General features: G+C 42.0%; 2 protein-coding genes across 2 annotated transcripts; one reads left to right on the top strand and one right to left on the bottom strand.

Annotated features, from left to right (window-relative positions):
• Nucleotides 1–3,640: 3,640 nt before the first annotated feature.
• On the top strand, nucleotides 3,641–10,583 carry fbxo30a (F-box protein 30a). Its single transcript, XM_080413332.1, has 3 exons — nucleotides 3,641–3,822; nucleotides 4,755–6,831; nucleotides 7,739–10,583. Exons 2-3 carry the CDS (start codon nucleotides 4,813–4,815, stop codon nucleotides 7,940–7,942), a joined length of 2,223 nt encoding a protein of 740 aa, XP_080269458.1. The 5' UTR covers nucleotides 3,641–3,822; nucleotides 4,755–4,812; the 3' UTR covers nucleotides 7,943–10,583.
• Nucleotides 10,584–19,410: 8,827 nt separating this feature from the next.
• On the bottom strand, nucleotides 19,411–22,944 carry stx11a (syntaxin 11a). The gene is made up of 2 exons (XM_080413920.1): nucleotides 22,702–22,944; nucleotides 19,411–21,267 (listed from the first exon to the last, which is right to left on the bottom strand). Exon 2 carries the CDS (start codon nucleotides 21,260–21,262, stop codon nucleotides 20,369–20,371), a length of 894 nt encoding a protein of 297 aa, XP_080270046.1. The 5' UTR covers nucleotides 21,263–21,267; nucleotides 22,702–22,944; the 3' UTR covers nucleotides 19,411–20,368.
• Between the last annotated feature and the right edge of the window lie 215 nt (nucleotides 22,945–23,159).

Raw genomic sequence — 23,159 nt, 5'->3', positions numbered from 1 at the left:
TGTGTGTTGTTGACCCGCTATGGAAAAATATTTACCTTGTGTGACTTGAATGACAGTTTTGCATTATGGATGATTGCATCAGATATATTCCTGACTCCCTGGCTGTCTCTGTGGATTTAGATACCGGCTCATTTGATGCTGCGTATGGAAAGATGTTGGGCGACACCAACCAGTGACCCATACAGCAACATCCAGTACACCTTCATCAGGGACAGGTCTGTCCTAAGACAGCTTGAATAAAACCAGCTGTGTTTATCTTATCTTTTTCATTTTTTTTGCTTTATTAGGAGCCGAATTCAAAAGTCATACCACATAAACACATTTTTCAAATAATATAATTGAAATATGTTTTATTGTATTCTCACAAGATAGAAGAAAACTGGAAAGCCATCAGTGTCAATAGTAACCACATCCCTATTTTATCTCTAGTATCACAGCTGATAAAGTCAAGACTCAAGTGTTGACTCTTGACCATACAAGTTACAAGTTACAGTATACTTGAAATACTTGAAAGATGTCTGTGCTTGTATCACCATGCTCTGGCTTCCTGTTAAATAAAAATACTTGCAAGTTGGCACTAATGCCTCATTTGCGTGCAGCGTACCAAAAATAGAAGATCTACAAGCCACAATGTGTTGTGCTGGGACACATTGTTAGTTTGTACAGTAGATTGACACCAGCGTTCAACTTAGTAAAAATCACCCTTTACTCCACCTAGGAGAACACTGTTGAAATCCAAAATAAGAGAATTAGTTGCTTAGAGAGCAGTCCAGACAACAACTCTTTGGGCCAGGTCATATGACCCTGCCCCCTCCCCGTTTGAGGCCATATGCGTTTCTGTTCAACAGCTGTGCATGCCCTTGACAACCAGGCAGTATATTGTACTGTTAACAACAGCAAGGCAATGAAATGCACAAGGATTTCACAATGCCATGCAATGGGGGTGATCCTCAAAGCGATCTGTCTTATGCTGTCTCGGTCGCACTTAAAATAATGTTTACATTGTTTTGTTAGCTTTGCCGTTAATCAGAGTGAAGGGGTGCAATTCTTATAATGAAAATACAACATTTTCCCTTTCAATTTGCACCCTTTGAAAATATGTACTGACTGTTCCTTATGACATTCTGTCTCTTGTACTGCCAGGCCTTTCTGACTGATTTCTCTCTGTCTGTCTGTCTGTCTGTCTGTCTGTCTGTCTGTCTGTCTGTCTGTCTGTCTGTCTGTCTGTCTGTCTGTCTGTCTGTCTGTCTGTCTGTCTGTCTGTCTGTCTGTCTGTCTGTCTGTCTGTCTGTCTGTCTGTCTGTCTGTCTGTCTGTCTGTCTGTCTGTCTGTCTGTCTGTCTGTCTGTCTGTCTGTCTGTCTGTCTGTCTGTCTGTCTGTCCGTCTGTCTGTCTGTCTGTCTGTCTCCCACAGCTGCCCAGTGCTATCAAGTGAACAGACACTGACAGTGTTGAAGAACGGCCAGGGTCCAGAGGCCATGTTCAGGATACAAATGTTCAAGTTTGTGGGTAGCTCTTATACTGATGTCTTCCTCCACTGCAATGTCCAAATCTGCCACAATACACCGGGATTCTGCCAGCCTGTGAGTTGAGTTCATGTTGTGCCCATTCCTCAGACAGGTAGTCAGAGGCCAGTTCAGACAAGTTAGCCTATATACAGCTGATGTCTTAAAATAGACCAAGGAGTCGAGAATTGTTTTCCAGCTGTATCCTAGTGTGGCACCCGACCTAAGTTGACTAGATTCTAAGCCCGAATGGTCTTCTCGTCCTTGATGAATAAACAAAAGTCTGACACACCATTTGACAATGAGGCTGTGTTGACGACTTGAAACATGACAATGAGGCTGTTGATGCCCCTGTGTTTCTGTCACTCATATGCCTGACAACACAACTCTTTCCCACAACAGAACTGCTCTGGTGAAGATCCCTTGGGGAGGACACGGAGAGACATCCCTTTGTCCCATACAGTGTCTTATGGACCTATCAGACGGGTTATGTCAGAAATGGACCAACCCGGTCTGAGTATGTTTCCAACAATGGCAGTGGCTTGTCTTTTTTTCTCTTTAATTTGGACAGGCTGATCATGAACACATAATATTAAGACACACTGTTTATTTTGTAATTTGAAACTTTTATAAATTGCATTTTTGTGTAAATAACTATGAACTGCATACACTTCTGTAAAGTAATCCATATACAGGACAAATAATAACATTTTACATGACTTTTTACTTATTTTACAAGTTATTTCAAAGATGGTATTTTATTTCATTTTCCATAAAACTGTGATCCTCTCTAATCTGATCTTCTTTTTAGATTCATTTGTTTTATACTTTCACAACTTGTAAACGTGATTCAACATTAATTCATATGAAGAATGTGCTACGATTATCTCCTTTCTCTTGGCAGATGCTGGAGGTGTGCCCCCTGTGGAGACCTTTGTTCTCGGAGGGCTTCTGGTTGTCCTGCTGCTGGTCACAGGGGTGTTTGGGAGGTTATGGCTTCGCTCCAGACGCTCCTACCCTGCACAAGAAGCACAGCTCACCCTGTCCAACATTCACCACATCTCAGAGGTGGCCTCGTGAACTAGTGGCAAACGGACAGACGACCACACACACATGTGCACTACTGACACACTGTTCCTCTGCCTCCCTCTCTTTACCTCCCCCATCACACACTCGCACAGGCACACGCACACACACACACACACACACACATACACACACACACACACACACACACACACACACACACACACACACACACACACACACACACAAAGATTAGCTAGGGTGTAAATAAAACCTCAGTATGGAAATACTTGAAGGATTTTGTGAAAGGAGATGTGCTTTATGAAAATCTTGAAAACTTTTTTTCCTCTATCTGTCAAAATCTATTTTCATGTTTTGTAAGAAAGCAACAAAACTTAATAAAGATCTTTGCTGTCCCTGAGTTTGGTCATTTATAAAAAGACACATGTTTTTCTAGATTTTGAATAAATTGCATGTAGTGATGATGACATGAAATATACTTTAGGGTATTCCCCAATCCCCAGACTTGTCTATTTACGGTGTGTTCATAGGTCCCATGTCGCCAGGCCAAACCTTACTGGTCTCTGGCCTGGTGACGCGCTACTCTAGCGCCCCACACTTAGTGTTGCCATGTCCGCTTATTATACGCGACTTTGGGCTTGTTTTTCTGTAAAGTTGCGCTTGAAAATATTGATAGTTGCGGGTTGCGTTTTTTTGGGCTTGTTTCTAAAGTGTACTTGCTTATTTAGGCTTGCTTCCAAATGTTCGAATTTTTATTTAAACCAGTGGTTCTCAAATATTGTCATGGAAATGTTTTGTGCCAGGGGAGCATTTGTGTTGTTAGAATGTTTCAAAAACATTCAAAAATATTCCACATTTTATTGCAAGAGTTTTTGAAAATAGCAGATCTACAAGCTCACAACGCGTCGCATCGTGACGCGTTGTGAGCTTGCTGATCGGCTATTTTCAAATGGCCGATGTTTAATGTGATCATGTGGCCTAAGTTGCTTCTTTTGGGCTTGTTTTCCTAGACCTGGCTGCTTATTTCTCTCACAAGACCTGGCAACGCTGCCTCACACTTGTAGCCAGCCACACAAACGGCCGGAACAGTAAAGGTCTAACTTAGCCCAACGATAGCCGCTAGTAGCCTGCATAAAACAAGACTTGAGAACACATTATTATTACTGCATATCACCGTCTTTACAGCTAAACATTTTTGCATTATAGTTGAGGAGTGAATTGGCATAACGTGAAGACAAAGGCAAAGCGCGTTGGAGCGCGGCTTTATTCCGGTAAGTAAAGCACATTTCTAGAAGCTACCCCGGGGAGAACTTAGCCAAGGTAGCTGCTATCCAGCGTTAGCCAGCTGGCCATGTTGTTGATGTTGTTGTGCTTTGTGTGACAAAAGTTTTTTTTGCAACATCATAGCTTATTTAGTAACGCAACTGAACGGTAAAGTAAGTTGTAGATATCAAACCGACCGAGTTACATTGATAAGTCATAGAAGTGTTGGCTGGGCTTGTGTTTTTGTTTATAGCAGTTAGTTTGCCAGCCAACCTTGCGTAATTAGCTGCTTTAGACTGTTGGCAGTGACTTGGAACAATGGCTGTGCTGTGTGTAACTGTGGTGGTGTGTTGTTGTGACTTGCCCAACACCGTTGTGGGTTTTTTTAAGTTAATACTTTATGTCATCATACTAATCAGACATAAGCGTTCAGTACCCTTTAGCTTAGTAAAAAAAAACACAACTCTTTCTCCCCTTACCTTTGTCGTGACCATTAGTCCGCATAGCAGCTTGTTCACATTCTTTAGGTTTTGTTGTCAGACTTGTCACCAAATGCCATGAATGGACAGCTCCTGCTCTGAGCCAAAGGTGAGGGGTCAAGTGTACCCTGAGGTCTTTGGGGAACTGTTGTGACCATGTAACTCAAGAGGGGTCTTGTGAAATGTCCTGGGACATTTAAGATTTGGTAAACATAATACTGTCAGAGACAAGTTCAGGAGCTACATTACAAAATGATTCACGTGTGGTAAGGCTGTCACAGGTGTGTCCATAGGATAATGTGATTGTAACATGCACATACATGCATTATGCCAAGGCTCATTCCATCACTGTCTGTGTCTGCTGCTTTGACTTACAGCATGAATATGTTTGTTGTTGACAAGATTTCTAGTGTTATATCAGAAACTTTGTGAAACAAGTGTTTTGTTTTGTTTTGTTTCAGGGTTGACAACCTCACCCCTTCTTCCTTTAAAGGCACCTCTTTGCTTTGGAGTAACCACATGACAATGGAGGACCTACACACTCATTGCCTCAAGTGCATCAATAGAAGATGCATGGTCAGACCAGAGTTGGGTGTTTCCTGTGACCTCATCGGCTGCCACCTTGTCTGCGGGGCTGTTTTTCACGCATGCAAAAAAGAAGAACATCGTCTGCTGTGTCCTTATGAAAGGGTGCCTTGCCTAAACACTGGTTTTGGGTGCCCGTTCACCATCGCTCGCATCAAGACGGCAGAGCACCTTGAAACATGCCCAGCGAGCGTGGTGTGTTGCACAATGGAGTGGAACCGCTGGCCCGTGAGCTATGCTGACCGCCAGTCCTACGAGAACTTGAGCAAAGACTTTGATGAGGTGGAGCAGCTTGATATGGCATTGGCCTTGCAGGACCAGAGGATGCTACTGGAATCCCTGAAAGTGATAACAAATGTGTCCAAGAACGGTGAGAAGAAAGTGAAAGGTGAAAGTGAAAAAATGGCTGTAGCGTCAAGTAAAGCATCAGAGGCGATACTTGGGAATGGAACAGTGGACATGGAAGAGGAACCCTACAATGAGCTGTACAAGGCATCAGTAGAAACTAGTAGAAGCCTGGCCGCCGCCTTAGACATCCTCACCAATTCCAGGGATGTTGATGCAATCATTGGAAACTTGAATGGTGAAAAGACTGATAAGAATGGGACGCTTCACAGTGGAGAAAATGGACACAGTGATTACGCTGTTGAGGATTTGAAAAACGTAGACATGAAGGAGAGTGACTCTGATTCGGACTGTGAGCTTGGGGCTGTAGGCGGGGTGGATAGTGTGGTTGGGGAAGAAAATAACATTGGCTGGGTAGAAGAGAGTGATTTTGTTGAGTTGTATGTTGAAGAGCCGAATGACAACGAGTCAATCGATGACAATGACTCAATTGATGACAACCACTATGTCAGGCCAGAGATGCCTTATCATTCCATCCCTGCTGTGGCACCGGAACCCCACGGACCCCAACCAGCACCACTTCCACCTCAGATGCCGTTCTTGCTGCCTGATCTTCACGTACGAAACAATCTGTTTCAACACCTGCCTATTGAATACAGGTGCTTGGAACGTAAGCTGCATAATGTTGAGGTGCTAAGAGGAATGGGCGTGTTTACATTCAATGGCAGACGAGCACTGGTGTCTGATGGTTACCCGTTTCGGGCAAAGATGGCGGACAAGTCAGTAGACACTTCTGATTTGGAGGTTGCAGACGACCCAATGGGGCTCCACGGCATTGATCTCATCACTGCCGCCTTGCTGTTTTGCTTGGGGGACTCTCCGGGCGGCCGAGGAATCTCAGACAGCAGGTTTGTAGATGGTTACCACATTGACTTTGGTACTCAGACATTCTCTTTTCCCTCTGCCATTCTCGCAACCAACACCATGGTTGGAGACATCGCTTCAGCCTCGGCCTGTGATCATGCCAGCCCGCAGCTTTCCAACCCGAGCCCCTTCCACACGCTCAGGTTGGATCTGGTCCTTGAGTGTGTAGCCCGATACCAAACCAAGCAGCGTTCCATGTTCACCTTTGTGTGTGGCCAGCTGTTCCGGCGGGATGAGTTCTCCTCTCATTTCAAAAATGTCCATGGGGATATCCACGCTGGGCTGAACGGCTGGATGGAGCACCGCTGCCCCCTAGCTTACTACGGCTGCACCTACTCCCAAAGACGATTCTGCCCATCCGTGCAGGGTTCAAGAATCATCCACGACAGGCACCTTGGTTCGTTCGGAGTGCAGCCCAATGTGCCCTTGAAAAATGGGGGCAGTTTCCCCAGAAACACCTGCCGCTTTGGCTCCCAGTGTGACCACCTCACCAGTCTTCCGTTTGAGTTGTTGCAGCATGTAGCAAGCTTCCTGGATGGCTTTAGCCTGTGCCAACTGTCTAGAGTGTCCCGAACCATGAGAGACGTGTGTGCCAGCCTATTACAGATGCGTGGCATGGTTGTCCTGCTCTGGGAGAAGAAACGATGCGCTGATGGATCACATTCTTGGCAGATAAAAGAAAAGGTTAGTAATTTAGTCATTATCTCCGCCAGGCCGAAGGCATGGCGAGAGAGTATGTTTTACCCCCTGTCCGTGTGTCCGTGTGTGTGTCCGTCTGTCACCAGCTAATCTCCGGCACCATTGGCCCGGTCGCTCCGAAACTGTGCACACACACTCCCTGGATGCCAATTCAGAACTTCTGCCCCAAATCTTTCACATGGGCCTGTTATATAGCCACCAGGAGGTCGATTTGTGCAAAACCATTTTTTAAATATTACTCCTACAAATTTTATCCAAACGTCATGCAAATCAGTACACAGTATCACTATAGTCATGTGATCAACATGGATCTGTCCAATTTCCCATATTCTATCCTCATTGCCTAAGGTTGGCTTCCAAAGTTTGCAGGATTGGTCCGTTTTGAACAAAATGCCTGAAAGTATACACACAGCTTGCGATTTCCGCGAAATTTCACACGCACATTCCCACTAAGCCGAGGAAGAAATGCCACCCTTCTCACATTGGCCTGTTATAGCGCCACCAGCAGGTCTAATGTAGCAAAACACATGCCAAAATGCCTCAAATCATATGCCAAAATGCCTCAAATCATGAATGCAGTGTCAATGCAAGAATAAATGGCACGGTTGGCACCCTTTTCACATTGGCCTATTATAGCGCCACCAGGAGGCCAGAATAACGTACCTGACCTGGCGGAGACCTGTGCTCCGAGGAGCACTTTTTCTAGTTGTTCATTTCTTTCCAGTTTACCAGGCATTTTGCAAAGGGTTGATTTGTTTATTTGGATTCACAATTCTCCGTTTTGACTGACGCACCATTGTGTAGACGTACATGTCTGTTAAAGAAATGTGATTTGTCTATTCAAATAGTGCATGTGAGAAGTAATACATTTATTCTCCCGTTTGCCAATCAGGTGTGGCGATTCAGCACAGCCTTTGGTACAGTGAACGAGTGGAAGTTTGCCAACATTGCCAGCATGGCTGACCACCTCAAGAAGTGCAAGTTCAACACAATCACACGTCGGGAGGAGGCTATCCCTTTGCCTTGCATGTGTTTCACCAGAGAGCTCACTAAAGAGGGAAGATGTTTACGCTCAGTCCTCAAGCCAGTAGCTTGAGCAGATACAGAATATTTTTTTGGAACTACCTTTACTCACCCATAACTCCAAATACTATTATTTTACTCCACTGTTTACAAATAATACAAATTTACAGCCTCACAATTCATGTACAAGTTGTTTGTTGTCATAAACTATCACTCCTTGTATCACAAGTTCAGACGGTTAATATTGGAGTGAAGAAGATATTTCAAATATGTCATTATGGAAATTACGTATTCCTGTGTTTGGAAGCCCTGCAGGACAAGATGGTGCAGTTCAGGACAGTAAAGAGCCAATTCAAGTGTAAGCCTGGTATCTTCCACTCAAAGAGAGAGCTTGATTAGATTCAATGCCGCCTCTGTGATTTGATAAACTAATACCAATGTACTGAAGATTTAAATTTTGCATATGCCAGTGATGTGTATATAATAAGATGTTTCAATGTAGAATTTTTATTTTTATATTAAGAAGTTAGTATTGTGCTGTGTTGGCAATGAGAGTAGAGCCTTAACGTATGATGAACACTTGATTTCTAGTCATGAGGGGGTTCTGAATATCTCAGTGAGATTTCTAAACTGCTTCCTGCTGGAACAAATACTGCTATCTTATCTTGCACGGTTTTATATCTTATCCTGACACCTAGAGTGTGACCAGCGTTACTTTGCTTAGATCTCATAGTTCTCACTAATAATTCATCATTTTTAGATATTGACCAAACATCAAATGTGCACAGGGCATGCTATTTTAAGCAGCTGAACAATGTAGCAGTTAATCTCCTAACCAGCATGTCATCACCATGTTTGCTATTTGGATATTGAGGAGCTTTGTGACCCAGCAGTTGACTCTGAATTCATTGTTTTGTGTGATCAGTGTGATTTTAGCTGATGGGTCTTCTTCCTTAACTGTGTTCTAAGTTCTGACAAATGTGCTGGCACATTGGACAGGATGAGATATCACCCCAGCCATTAGCCAAATGCTGGTAAATTTTGGCCGTGGTTGTTGTGTGAGTTTGCCTACTCAACCTACCACTTTGGCAGCTAACCAGCCATTATTATTATTAGTTTGTTTTTATTCGGCTGTTTGGCAAAATAGCTTAAGTGCCAGATGAAGTTTGCCACCGTTGCTGGTGGGGAAAAACTTTTTTTCCCTGCCCTATAATGTAATAATTCATAAAATCCTGCAGGCCAGGTGTGAAGAAATAGAAGGGGCACAGGCTCTGATAAGGATCATTCATTTTCAGTTATTTCTCATGGTCATTCTCTTGGCACTACATAACCAATGTGTACAAATGTTCTTGGTGTCTCAGGGTTGTAGTGTGAAGCTGCATCACGAAGTGTTGGCCTTCGGCCTGTAGCCTTAAGCCTGATTTATACTTTGTTGTAGTATAAATTTAGCATTACAGAATCACTGAGAGCTACACAATGAAGACACCAGCTACTTTATTATCATGGAGACTAGGGACTGACTGGGATACCACTCAGTATTATAGCCTAATTGTGTGTATTGCAGTGTTGGATTAACAATGACTTCCACGTCTGGAAGAGATGATGGCTATTCATCATAGTCCCAATTATTTGAGTAATGGAGCTCACGCTAACTTAACTGTTAAATTGAATGTGTTGTGAAAGTAAGCCGTCTTGGTCTCAGTCAACACTAAGTTTAGCAGTTTACTGTTAATTTAACCATTATTTGCTAAGTTGGAAAAAAAAGGTCTAAGAAATGTAGGGTTGTTTTTTTCTTCTCCCCCTTATGTGAAGAATAGCTCTGCTATACTGTATGGAAAGTAAGTTAAAAATGGCACTGAAAAATAGCCAATAGTTAACGAGGAAACATTGAAACATTGTTTTGTGTGTTCATATTTTGAAGGAGTTTGCTGTACAGCCTAAACACTTTGTTGTTGAAACCCAATTCTCATGTGTTTGCTTTACATTTTGTTTTGTTTTTTGTTTTACTGGTACTCTTATTTGGATTGACATGCCTGTATATGTAATATTGTCTAGGCTGTAGAATTTCAGATTTTTTCTTTTGCACATGATGCTATGTACTGTAAGAAATGTAGTGATGGTTGTTTTTGCTCAAGTAGCAGGGATTTTTCTCCATTTTGTTTTGCATGTGAGTGACAAATTGCATAGTTTTCTTCCTTCTTGCTCTGCCTTAATTCACAGGGTTGGTACGTTTTCATGACATTTGTCACCTTTTTTTCTACTAGTACCATAAGTGTCCCATTCGCACATGTTCAGTTCATTATTCTCAATGTACACTGTCCTTCAAAGGCAAACATTTATATTTTTGGCATTTTGAATGACAAATGTAAATTTTATGTATTGCACATGACAAAATGTATGCCAGTAAATGTGAATAGAAGGCATACTACCTACTAATGCAACAACAACATTTGACAGAAAAGGAGATCACTGCTCCTTCAGTTGCTGTTCTTTGGATTTTTTGGGGCAGTAACGTTTTTTAGTTTTTTATTTTGAGATGTGTTTTTAATGTCAACCTAATCAGGAAAGAAAATGTCTGGGTGTGTTTGGGCTCACAGCAAATCTACATCAGTCAAAAACAGTTTTTCAACTGTAAAACGGTTTATTTCATGGATTGTGTTTACAGGCTCCTCAAGTGTATCATAATTTCCTTGAGCATTAAAAGTTTTGTTTTCCTTTAATTTTTTTAATGACGTAACCTTGGTACTGCTGTCCAAAGTATTTTCATTCAGACTGCTCATTTGCTCAGTTGAACGCATAAGAAGTAGCCAACCTATTCCTCTTTTTCCAACTAGATGGCGTCAAAGTGCCATAATACATTGCCTGCTGTCTACACTATCTGAGTTGACAAATTTCACCAGTGGTGTAAAGTAAGTAGTAGCTACATTTACTCAAGTACTGTACTTAAGTACAATTGAGGTATTTTTTACTTTACTGGAGTATTTCCACATTTCTTACTTCTACTTCACTACATTACAGAGGCAAATATTGTACTTTTACTCCACTACAATTATTTGAAAACTTTGTGAAATGGGACTTTCTACATGAGTACTACTTTTGGTACTTTAAGTACATTTTGATACCAATACTTCTGTACTTTTACTCAAGTACATTTGGGATGTAAGGCGGAAACTGTGTGTGTCTGAAGCCAGGAGATTCAAATGGCGGGGGCTGGGATGGGGGTGGCTGGAACATACCACTAGGTTTAAATAGGCTATGTCTGACATTCGGACTGCTCCACTCCTTGTCCTCGCTGTTCAAAGATGACTTTTAGATAATTGTCATTACGCACAAACCTTAAAGGTAGGGTAAGTGATATTTTTTGGTTAAATCAAAAAGGTTTTGTTAAAAGGTTAAAGCATTATATTTTGATAGTAATCACACCATTTCAGCCAATCAGGAGAGAGTACCCATTTATCAGCTTCATTTTTATAGTGTTCCAGTTCCAATTTTATCTGCTCATTTCTTTGTGTCACCACTTCCAATTTCACTCGTTGAATCTGTATCCTGACTGAGTTCTCTGTCCCGATTGGATAAAATTGGTATCCTGACTTGAAAAAGCATTTTCTGTTTAATAAAGAGCTGGAGAGACATGGAGACTCATGTTACTGAACAAACTCTTTAGCAATGAGTACTATCAGAATATAAAGCTATTTAACACATATTTTAACAAAAGAAAATCACTTACCCTACCTTTTAAGAAGATTTATACATAATTTAAAAAATCACAACCCATTGTCCTCAACATAATAATGGTGCTTAATTTAAAATGTATGTGACCCTCCCCTCCCATAAAATGGTCTCACCTAGAGCCTTCCAGTGATCTCAGATCAGCCTAGAACCTAGATGAGAGCGGATAGCAGGGACATCTGCTCCGAAGATGGAAAGTTGAGATTTTAAGTGCCTGCAGTGGTGTTTACTGATCCTTGGGGCCAGTAATAATGTTTTCAGCTTTGAGGGTTCAGGTGATAATGCTAATGACTTGAAACCCTAGGGGTAGGGGGGGGGGGGTATTAGTAACTCTGCAGAGACAGAATAACATCATGACACTCAAGCAGAAGGTTGACCAGCAAAATCCTGGCTGACCTTTCACCTACATAAATTTAAAGGCAAAATTCGGCTTACTCAAAATAGTAGGAACTCATGAGTTCATTCAAGGATCAAGAATGTTTTTTTTTGTCACTGCTCATATAGGTACAAGTAGTGAATATCAAATGTGCAACATCAACATGACAACAAAAACAATGATAAAGCTAAGGTAAACATGTAAGAAAAAGGCCCTTGAAGAATTATTATAGCAACATCAACATAACAATAAAAGATTATGTGAAATAAGTTATAACCATGTGTATAGATACTGTGTAAATATAAAATAGCAGCAACATCAGCATAACAATACAATTGTGCAATAAGGCATAACCATGTACAGTATACCAATACGTTATATACATTGTACAAATATCAGTTTGTGCAATCTAGGAGTAACTACAGTTCCAAGTGCACACACTTAATTATTTCCTTTCTTTCTTCTTATATTTTTTTGTTATTTCCCCTATATTCCTTTTTGTTCATGTCCTTGTGGCTCTGACAGCCGCCGGTTAGAAGCTCTTCTTGTGCCTGTGAGATACCTCAACCACTTGCCACTCTGCATCGTCACAAACAGTCCATTATACTTTCATAATACCCCTGACAGTGTGGTCTGGGTGGTAGCAGAGTAGAACAGGCGCTGCCTCGCCTTCTTTGCCACAGACTGTGCATTCTCCAGGTCAGGCCTTCAGTGATGTGCACACAGAGGAACTTGTAGTTGCTCACTTTTTCCATTGGTGCCCCATCAATCAAGAGTGATCTCGTGATCTCTTGATTGAAGTAGGACCTCTGACATTCCTTGCTAAAGTCCACAATCATCTCATTGGTTTTTCGACGTTCAAGAAGAGGAAGTTTGCCTTTTCAAACTTGCGTAACTCAAGTTACAGAGTTCTAGCATAATTTATGTAATTTGTGAATATGCAAATGGTTCCGACATGGTTTGATAAGCTGGGCAATCATGTTTGTTGGCACAGGGTAATAATCTTACATAAAGTTTTATGAGAGTAAACCTTAACCATAATTTTATAATGTTTCATGTCCAAGTACTCAGCCGGTGGAAATAAAAATGCTGGGAGCAGGCTCACATTCCATTCCAAAAGAAAAACATCTCCATGAATTCAAGGCTTCATGGAGTGTGTAATTGATAGAAAATAAGTAATCTTTGGGTGAACTATTCTTTTAAGTGTCTTGTTGAGGGACACTTTGTTGAGACCTGAGATTGAACCTAGGATGTTTGGCTTGCTAGGCAGGCTCTCTAACCATTCAGCTACCACATCGTCAGCAGAGATTCTAAGGCAGATCTACTATTTAACATTAAAGGGGTTTCAGGGGAAACTAGCAAAATGAGGAATAATATAATAAAAGACTGTCTTGCTAATAAAGCATCATGTCTCTCTCTTTTTTTTTTTTTCTTAAATCTTTATCCCACGATTTTGTAAGCCTATTTTTTTACACCCAGTGCCAATTGTCTATGTAATCCTGGGCACTACCTTCCCTCTGCCAGCCTAGGGAGGCCAGGGCCGAGCTCATGCCTCCTTCAATGCATGAGAGCCAACTGACCTTCTTGTCACCTGACAGGGGAGAGTTTCCCTGGTTGGACGTAGCGCGTGGAAGGAACACGTTATTCCAACCAGTTCCCTTCCCCTCCATCAGGCGCCCCGGCTGGCCAGGGGGAGGCAGTATAGTGACCAGGATTACTGCATGTTTTTGTGAGGGTACCTACCCTAGGAGACACGGGGAGAACATGCAAACTCCACACAGAAAGGCCCTTTCGCCAACCCCACCTAGGGTATGGGCACTGATATATGGTATGTCTCTCATTTTTTACAATCTATTTGATATTACCTTTATATTATTTAATAAATTATGCATTTCATCCTCTATATATTGTCCAGCAACCTTTATGATAAAGGCGAAAAAAGATAGTAGACCCGTGGGAGCCAGATTGCTCAGATGCCAAGGAACCTGTGCTGGGATTCAAACCCATGATTTCGTGCTCTGAAGTCATGAGCGCTTCTGACTGAGCTATGGATAGAGCAGCTACTTGTGAAGCAGAAGTCACACCTTCAACTCCCACCCTCGCCAGGGTCAAAAACTTTATATTTGAAATCCAAACGTTTATGTAGATGAATGAACGGGTAAAAAATGGAGAAAGTGCAAACACCAGCTGGTTGTTTCTCATAAGACGTTACCATATTGATTTTATCCCACTGTTGAGGGTTAGGGTTATGTTCTATATATTTTGTTTAAGACTTACAATAGGCTGCCTTGCCCCACCACTGGAATACAGTGACTGATATGAATTAATAATATACTGGATCATACATAAAATGAAGAATACCTTGTGATGTCAGTGACATTTTATTACAAATAAAAATAAAAATAAGTGCAGTAACAATACGTTTTCGTATAGCAGTAATTTTGCATGTACAATATAAATATAAATATATTGTCTGTCGGACGGAAACCTCATTATGGCCAAAACTGTTACTTTTCAGCATAAACATTCTAAAATAGCAAAAACAGGAACCCCCTGGGAGCCCCCCCAAGGACCCCACTTTGAGAACCACGGCTTAGCGCATTTGGTACCCCTTGGGCCTGCTTCCGGTCTCCTAAAAAGGCGTCCGCCCACTTCACGCAGATACGCGAGACGCGAGACTATGCAGATACGGGAAGTAAATCGGAGATGGTGTGTCTTGCCGATTTTTGTTGCGCGAGTCTTGGTTTTTTTCAAAGAAAAGTACCAAGTACCAAATGCGTTAAGCATTGTTTCTCAAATACTGGAAATTACATCTACTCTGTTAAAAATGTCCTGGGGGGGACCCCCAGCGTGGTCAAGAGCCCCCCCCCCCTGAGGTTGGCAGGTATGCATGCAATGTAGAGATTACATGGAATCCATCTAATTATATCTGCAGTGCCATCCACGGGGGTCCCGGTGGCGGTAATTTACAGTGAAGAGGGTCTTTTAAACCCGTAACTAATAATTTATATATGTGTGTGTGTGTGTGTGTGTGTGTGTGTGTGTGTGTGTGTGTGTGTGTGTGTGTGTGTGTGTGTGTGTGTGCGTGCGTGCGTGCCTGCCTGCCTGCCTGCCTGCCTGCCTGCCTGCCTGCCTGCCTGCCTGCCTGCCTGCCTGCCTGCCTGCCTGCCTGCCTGCCTGCCTGCCTGCCTGCGTGTGTGTGTGTGTGTGTGTGTGTGTGTGTGTGTATAGTGTAGCGTTGGTAAGAAGGCACAACTTCCACTTCTAAAGGAGCTTATTTCTTTGGTGCAGGGGGTTGTTGGCCGGACTGATAAACCGTGGGTTATGGGTTCGACTCCAGCTCGAGGCGCTACACTTCTCGGCCATTACAATATGTATGTATATAAATATATGTCAGTCAGACACTTTTTATAATATAAAAGAAAATCTGTAATATATTATCAAACATCTAACAACAATATGAACTATAGTGTTAACAGAGTGACTCCTGACAATTATTATTCATGGTCACACTCTATTTCAGTAATATAATTAAATTGATTATATCTTATTGTATTTATTTCATTTTATTTGAATGCAGGGTCATTAAAATGAGTCCATATAAAAACACATGTGTTGAATTAACTGTGGAAAAACTTGAATAACTGGATTAAGTAAACTTGGCTGTTAGCCTGGGGTCTATTCCACGAAAGCGGAATTAAATTATCCTGGTTTGAAAGGCAAATCCAGGTTTGACAAGCCTGCGCTGTTCAGCCTGGTTTATTCAGTTCCACGAACGCCAAGCCGGGCTGAGAAGGAGAGGTTTGTCGAGCCAAGATCGTTAAACCAGGCTGAATGTGAGTTCACATATTCCTATAAAAGACCATGAAAGTCGATAGCAGAATCCTTGAACTTGACCAATCATGGAGCCCAAAACCAGAGCAGCGTTCTTCTCTGTGGCTGAACAGCAGCACTGCAGCAGCTCATGGAATCATACAAGGAAGTAAAATGTATAATAAGCAAGAGAGGAAACACAGCCGCAATAAATATAGATCCAGGGAGAAAGCGTGGCAAAGTATTGCAGACAAATTAAATGCACAAGTTGTCCAAAAATATGCAATTAATTTATATACAAATCCATAAATATATAATTCAGTTAGGCTTAAACATAAGGAGTTTAAATGAATGTTGGAATTATAATTACACACTAGAATAATTTTCTAATTTCTAATTTCTAAAATCGAAGATCTACAAGTGAAAAGCTTGCCTTTTGGCAGCCGGGGGTCCCCGGTCCACAGGGGTCAACGGGGGGCCGGGGGTCAACGGGGGTCCGGGAGTACCCGGCCCCCCGTGTACTCCCGGACCCCCGTTGACCCCCAACAGAGGTCCGGGGTATACGGGGGTCCACGGGGGCGGGGGTCCACGGGGGTCCGGAGGTACACAGGGGGCCGGGGGTACACGGGGGTCCACGGGGCGGGGGTCCATGTGGGCGGGGGTCCATGGGGGGCCGGGGACCCCCGGCCGCCATAAGACAAAAACATTTCGGGCTTGTAGATCTTCGATTTTCGCATAAGAATTGAATAAGTGTGGAAAAACTTATTGGTTTATGATTGGAGTCATTGGACTAACAGCTATTTCACAAAACTTGAAGAACAAGGCACTGGATTAATAAAGCTTGGCTGTTAGCCTGGTCCGGACCAGGCTAACTTCACAGCTAAATTGCCATGGTAACTAAGGCAGGATTGCTTCAATTTTCTTTTGTGAAACAGGATCATGGATAAACATATCCAGGTTTACTGGCTAAGTTAATCTGCCGAGCTAACTCAGTTTTCGTGGAACCGATTCCTGGATAATTTAAGCCAGGATAGCCGATTAAACCCGGTTTATCCCTAATCCAGGTTTCGTGGAATAGACCCCAGGTCCCTACCAGGCTAACTTCACAGCTAAATTTCCATGGTAACCAAGGTAGGATTGCGTACATTTTCTTTCGTGAAATCGAGTCATGGATAAACTTATCCAGGGTGCTCTCTGGCTAAACTAATCTGGCAAGATAATTCAGTTTTCATGAAACCGATTCATCGCTAATCCTGGCTAAATTAAGCCAGGATAGGTGTTAAATCCAGGCTTAACCCCTAATTCTGCTTTCGTGAAATAGGCCCCAGGGGTGATGAGCTTACCACTTTGAATCCTGATGTTCTATTTAACAATAGATACCTGCAGCCAGTTGAAAGGCTGAAAACATATCAGATAACAGCATTGTGAATCATCATGTCAGTATCATACTGACATGATACTGACCATCATACTGATATACTGACCATGATACTCAGGGGTGTAGTCAGACCTGCCAACCCTTCTGTTCTCACCAGGAGACTCCTGTTATTTGACCCCATCTCCTGGACGTCTCCTGTTCTTCCATTTCTCCTGTTCTTATCCTGTTTTGGGGGATTCCACCCTTTTTGTATGACCCCCCCCCCCCCCCTGGAAAAAAAATCTCCTGTTATCGGACGGTCTGAGGTTGGCAGGTATGGGTGTAGTGCTACTTTGGTCTTCCTCTATGCTCCTCCCTCTCCTAGCAGAGAGGTGGTGGGCTCCCTCCATGCTCCTCCCTGTCCTACCGCAGGCTCCTTGCCTTACAAAGACCCAAAATAAAGATACTCCGGGATCACGATTCAAACTCACAACCTTCATATAGTGAAACTCCACCTTTGCTTTTGTGCCACCAAGCTTTTCATACTGATTAGATGTTTGAGGTCATATTTGAGCTTTTAGGGAGAGGTGGCAGGTCAAAAGATGAAAATCCACAGCAAACACCTCTCCCCCTGACAGAATGATTGAATCTAGAGATAGACCCACTGATGATCAGGGTTCATTATAACACAACTAAGTTTTAGGTTATTGTTTAAAACTAACAAACACATTTTTACCCATATTTACTCTCTTATTAACAGCAAACACAGAGATGTTTGTCATTAAAATGTATTTCTGTTACTGACATACCGTAGTCATTTATTAGTTTGAGTATCTCTTCTCGTTCTAATTAACCAAGAGTATATAAGATTTTGTTTAATCAAATACATTTGTCAATTGTCACTATGTACAGATACAATTTTTTCCTTCCCGATGCCGATACCCATAACTTGCGTATCGGTCGATACCGAGTGCCGAGACGATATCAGTATGTAAAAAAAAATCTAGGACAGTGGTTCTCAAAGTGGGTTCAGGGACTCTCAGGGTTCCGTGAGGGGGTTCCAAATGGACCCTTACAGATCCGTAACTCTGAGAGTGTACAAATGGAACCAAATGGACCTGTATTTGGTTCCATTTGTACACTCTCAGAGTTATGGGGTCCTTGAGTTTGAGAACCACTGATCTAGGAATAAATACAAGTAGTAGTAGTGCAACATCAACTGAAGCATTCAAAATACAAAATAATTGATTACTGTAAATGACATATCGTCATGTGATAAATTATGTGGTATGGGAGTGGCATAGACTGGCACACCAATACCGATACCAGCATTTTTGGCAGTATCGGCTACAGCCAAAAAGAATCTACCTTTAAGAGGCAAAAGTCACTAGGTCCTGCTCTCAGTCAGATTGTCAGAGAGTGGATAAATCTCAACAACTATAAACAACAAACCATATATCGAAATCATCCAAAAGGCAAGAAGTTCTAAGAAGACTGAGAAGAATAAGAGGGCAAAAATGTGACATGACATTTATTGCATTACATTCAGTTAAGGCCAAACCGCACCAATGCAACTAGTCGCAACTCCTTGCAACAAAACAGTTTTAAGGTCAACCACACCAATGCAACTCCTTGCAACTGCCATTGGGGATAATCGTTGCAAGGAGTTGCATGTTGCAAGGAGTTGCATGGCGGGCAGAAGTGGGGGAGCACCGCTCAGGGTGTAGTGCTACTTTTAGAAGTGGCACTACCGATTATGGATGCTGGTGTTCAAGTGGTTTTGACCAAAACCGAAATCCTATCATTTTAAAAGTGGGGGTCAATACAATACATAATAAAAATAAAGCTTACATTTTAATTGGGTGTGGGGGGTGGGAAGGGACCTGATCTAAATAGTCGATGAGAACTACAGGCACCAAGAAGGTAAGCACCAAAGAACACTTTTAAATTCCAAGTTTAAAAGTTTGGAAAGCCCAACACACAGAGGGAAGTGTGCAAGTTAAGCAAGTATATGTACATTTATATATATAGTTTTTTTTTATCCACCCCAAACATTTGAGGAAGTATTGAAAGCTCCAGCTAAATATGTTCAAGTGTGAAGTCACCGGTGGTGAAATGGAATTACTAACATACTCTTGGTGTCTGGGCAGGATATAATGTGTTTGAAGTGTATAACATGTTCATGATATTCTTGCTCACCTCATTCCACAGTTCACAACACAATGGCATGGTTTCATTCCAAAATGAGACCCAAATTAATTCTATTTGTCTAAAACAATGGAATGCATGAACGTAAATATCTTTATTTGTTAAAGTTACACACTACATGTTATGACTGAGTCATCTCAAGTCCTACAATAATTACATTTTTGTAATTAAATATTTTTTTAAATACAGACTTCTCAACTTAGAGGGAGACAGACAAAAAGCATGTATATCCTGTTGTACTGTGGAATTTAAACAATTGATAGTGTATGTTTTCTTTGGTGTAAAGCAGAGCTTGTGAAACAGACAAGCAAGCCCTAACCTGGATAACAATATCCAGGCTGCTGGGTAGCTGCCACAGTGGTAGATACAGTAGTTGCACAATGCTATCTTGTTCCCTCTGCTTACCGGTAGCTAAATAACCACAGAGGCTGTAATGTATTCACTGAATTTCAAAATGTGTGTAGCAACATTAGCAACAGTATGTGAGTTCAACACATCAGTATTAGATACTCAATTAGTCAGGGCATTTGAAAAGCCATAAAAGCGGCATTTATTATTTAAGAATAAAATATGTTCTGTTCAAATACATTAATTTGCGTTTCTAATTTAAAGCTGAAAGTACTAGAACAGTGAGAACAAAAAACTGTCTTGGATTAAAAATACTGTACATATTATATGTACTGTATATGTAAATGCTCTTCTCATTTACAAATCAGGAAACCGAGCAACCATGATAACACAATTTCATTTGCATACTGTGTAACAGACTGAGCTACAAGACCTTTTCTCTGAGACCAGCTAGATGTGAGAATTAAAAGTTAACACTTTTCTTTTCATAATGTAAAATTAAACCAGTAATGAAAGCAAAACATTGTCATTCAAACTATAAATACACAAAAGCAAAACCAGGCAGGAACTTGATTGAAATTAAATAACTATTATCTCGGCCACTGACATCACTTTTAAGAGGCAGGAGTCAAATCTCCACTTGAGAGATATACATAACACTGATACCTTTACTTATTGCAGCAAGGGAAACAACAGCAGAAGAAGCGTCTGCATGGATGGTTCTTTTGATATTTCACAGCCTTCTTGATCTGACTCGCAGCCCTGACGACATAGTCCTGGGTGGCACCTACGTTTGACTCTATATTGTCCAGCATGCACCCCTGCTCCTCCACCAGCATGGCCATTTGAAAGAAGAGGTCGTGAATGTCCCGGATGCGACCCTCCAGCTCGAGGAGCTCCTTGTGGCGATTCTCGATCTCTGTTAGGGCCGACCGGGCAGCTCTCCCATCAGTGAGGAGGTTGTCAGAGAACACGTTCCACTTGCCCGTTTCTATCATTTCATCAATCTGCTCTCCAGTTACTTGCTTGCCCATAATCTCGGCTTGCCTCTGGATGCGGGTTTTGCAGTTCTCTTTCTGGGCCATCTCGGCCTCGTTGTATTCAGACATGGCCTCGTGGAAGACACTAGTCAGAGAGATATACTGTGAGCGCACCATGCGCACCAGAGCCGCGGTAGGCCCATATTCTTCCTCCAGCTCCTTGCTCTGTTTCCCCAGCTTGTCCAAACGTGCATAAATGGCTTCCCCTCGGGCCTTGATGCTACGTCCAAGGGTGTTGGAATCTCGTTTGATGCTGCTCATCCTTCTGACGGATGTGAGGAATCTGGTGTTCTGCTTCCCAAGACGTTTCACGTCCAACCTGAGCAGGGAGATCTCCTTCCGCATTGACTGGGCCTCCTTGTAGATGCTGTCCATCACATCTTCTCCGTTGAACACAATGGCCTCTTGGTCCAGCAGCTCCAGGCTCCCCTCATGCTCACTGGCCTGTTGCTCCTCAGGCCTGCTCTCTGAGGCTGCAGGCTTGGGAGCGACACGAATGAGGTCACTTAGTCTGTCCTTCATATTGCCTGCAAAATGGAAGGGAGAGCCTTTGTTTTATATAAAATAATGCACTGATCATAGCGTTTGTGCTTAGGACTTGCTTTGGGGTAGCCAGGATACATGTTGGATACACAAATGTAATGGTCCATTTAATTTACATAGGTAAAATGGAAATGTGCCTTCAGGCATTCTGGCAAAACAGTGTAAAACAAACAGTTAAGTACAGCTAAAATACAACAGCAATCCGTAAAATATATTTTGACTATTGGGACCTTGAGTCTCCTGCCAGATGGCAACTGCCGGAATGATGAGAAGGGCATAAACCTGGGTTATATTTTTGGTTATAACTTATGGACCAACTGTATACAGTAGGTTTGTTCTGTAGTTGCAATTATTTGTCTCCAATGATTTTGCTGGCCTGGTTAACCACCTGAGTCAACTTGTTTCTGTGTATTGAGAGGTTCCCACTTCGCTTACCAGGAGACCATGTTAATGGTCAAAACCTGACAGGGTGTGTTGGCTTTTATTAGTTTGACTAGTTATTTAAAGTGAGTTATTAACTTATTACTCATTTTGTTCCAGTTCTTCATGTGCTACTCTGTTGGTTCTGCTACCTTGCCATCTCTTACATTACTTAAATTTGGTTTAGCCAAGCTATTAGCAAGGACATTATGCAAATAAATAAGACAATTTTGAAGAAAACAAATCTTTCAATGGCCTATAGGGAGTTTAGATGATCTGATCACATTACTAAATCAAATGTTTTCATAATACTTTGTGTCCGTCTTATGAGTCATAATTAGCTGGCCAAGATGTGACTTCTAGAGGCAGATGGCCGTGACCCAAATAGAAGATGTGTGTCATAGTCTCTGAGGCTAAATCTTTGAAGAGGAAATGGTACTTCCTTAGAGCCATGGTCTTGTCGCCATCACAAAATGTTGTATTATCTGTGTATACAGCAATGGTTCTCAAACTTTTACAGTTCGAGGTCTCCCCCCAACTCTGACAGTGTACAAATGGAACCAAATGGACCCTAACGGGTCCATTTGGTTCCATTTGTACACTGTCAGAGTTACAGACTTCTAGGGGTCTTGTAGACCCCCCCCCACAAAGGAACCCAGAGAGTCCCTGGAATCCACTTTGAGAACCACTGGTATATAGACCTAGTAGGCTATTTGATGTAGGCCTGGCCCTAGACTCGAGGATAATTTTAACATGCATTTAGGTTTCTAAAAGCATCACACGACTTCAAGGACTGAACAGCATCCTGGCCACAACACAGTTCAGCTACAGGCACATACAGGCACTGTAAAGGGCAATGATTTTTTTTTCTTTTTCTTTTTCTAAACAAATCACCATCTTAAAGAGTCAAAAGTAGACACAATTATGCGTAATCTTGGAGAAAAATCACACCACCGACACACAAAATAATTCTGTAACAATTACACATATTAGCCTACCTTATCGTCCGTTCCAAAGATCCTACCACTATGCCCTCGCAGAAGCGCGTCTTAAGAAGAGTACCTACGCAACCATTCATTTCACCATGTCTCTTCGTAAGAATGAACAAAATGTCAACATCTACACAGTTGAGTTGCTGGGAGTTCCCACAGTGTGGGAGTGAGTCCAGTCAAACTTTCCTCACACACTGTAACACTAATAATGAGAAGAGAACAGAGACGCTGCAGCAGGTGCTGCAAACCAACGCGGAAGATCACGCCTTGTTTCACCCCGTTCCACTATTCACCACGGATTTCGCAGTGGTGTAAAAAAAAGTACTCAAATTCTTTACTTAAGTAAAAGTATCAATACCGCAATGTAGAAAATACTTTGTTACAAGTAAAAGCCCGGAATTCAAAATGTATAAAAGTACAAAAGTATTGGTATGAAAATATACTGAAAGTAGTAAGTATCACAT

This window comes from Gymnoscopelus braueri (assembly GCF_963280865.1).
Source record: "Gymnoscopelus braueri genome assembly, chromosome: 19".
Taxonomy (NCBI): Eukaryota; Metazoa; Chordata; class Actinopteri; order Myctophiformes; family Myctophidae; genus Gymnoscopelus; species Gymnoscopelus braueri.
This window is presented reverse-complemented; position numbering and strand designations above follow the sequence as displayed.

Bases quoted from the DNA above. Each gene is read 5' to 3' on its own strand.
- stx11a (XM_080413920.1), bottom strand. From the start codon at position 21,262: ATGAAGGACAGACTAAGTGACCTCATTCGTGTCGCTCCCAAGCCTGCA.
- fbxo30a (XM_080413332.1), top strand. From the start codon at position 4,813: ATGACAATGGAGGACCTACACACTCATTGCCTCAAGTGCATCAATAGA. The intron at 6,832-7,738 runs GTTAGTAATTTA...TTTGCCAATCAG, and splicing joins CTTGGCAGATAAAAGAAAAG to GTGTGGCGATTCAGCACAGC.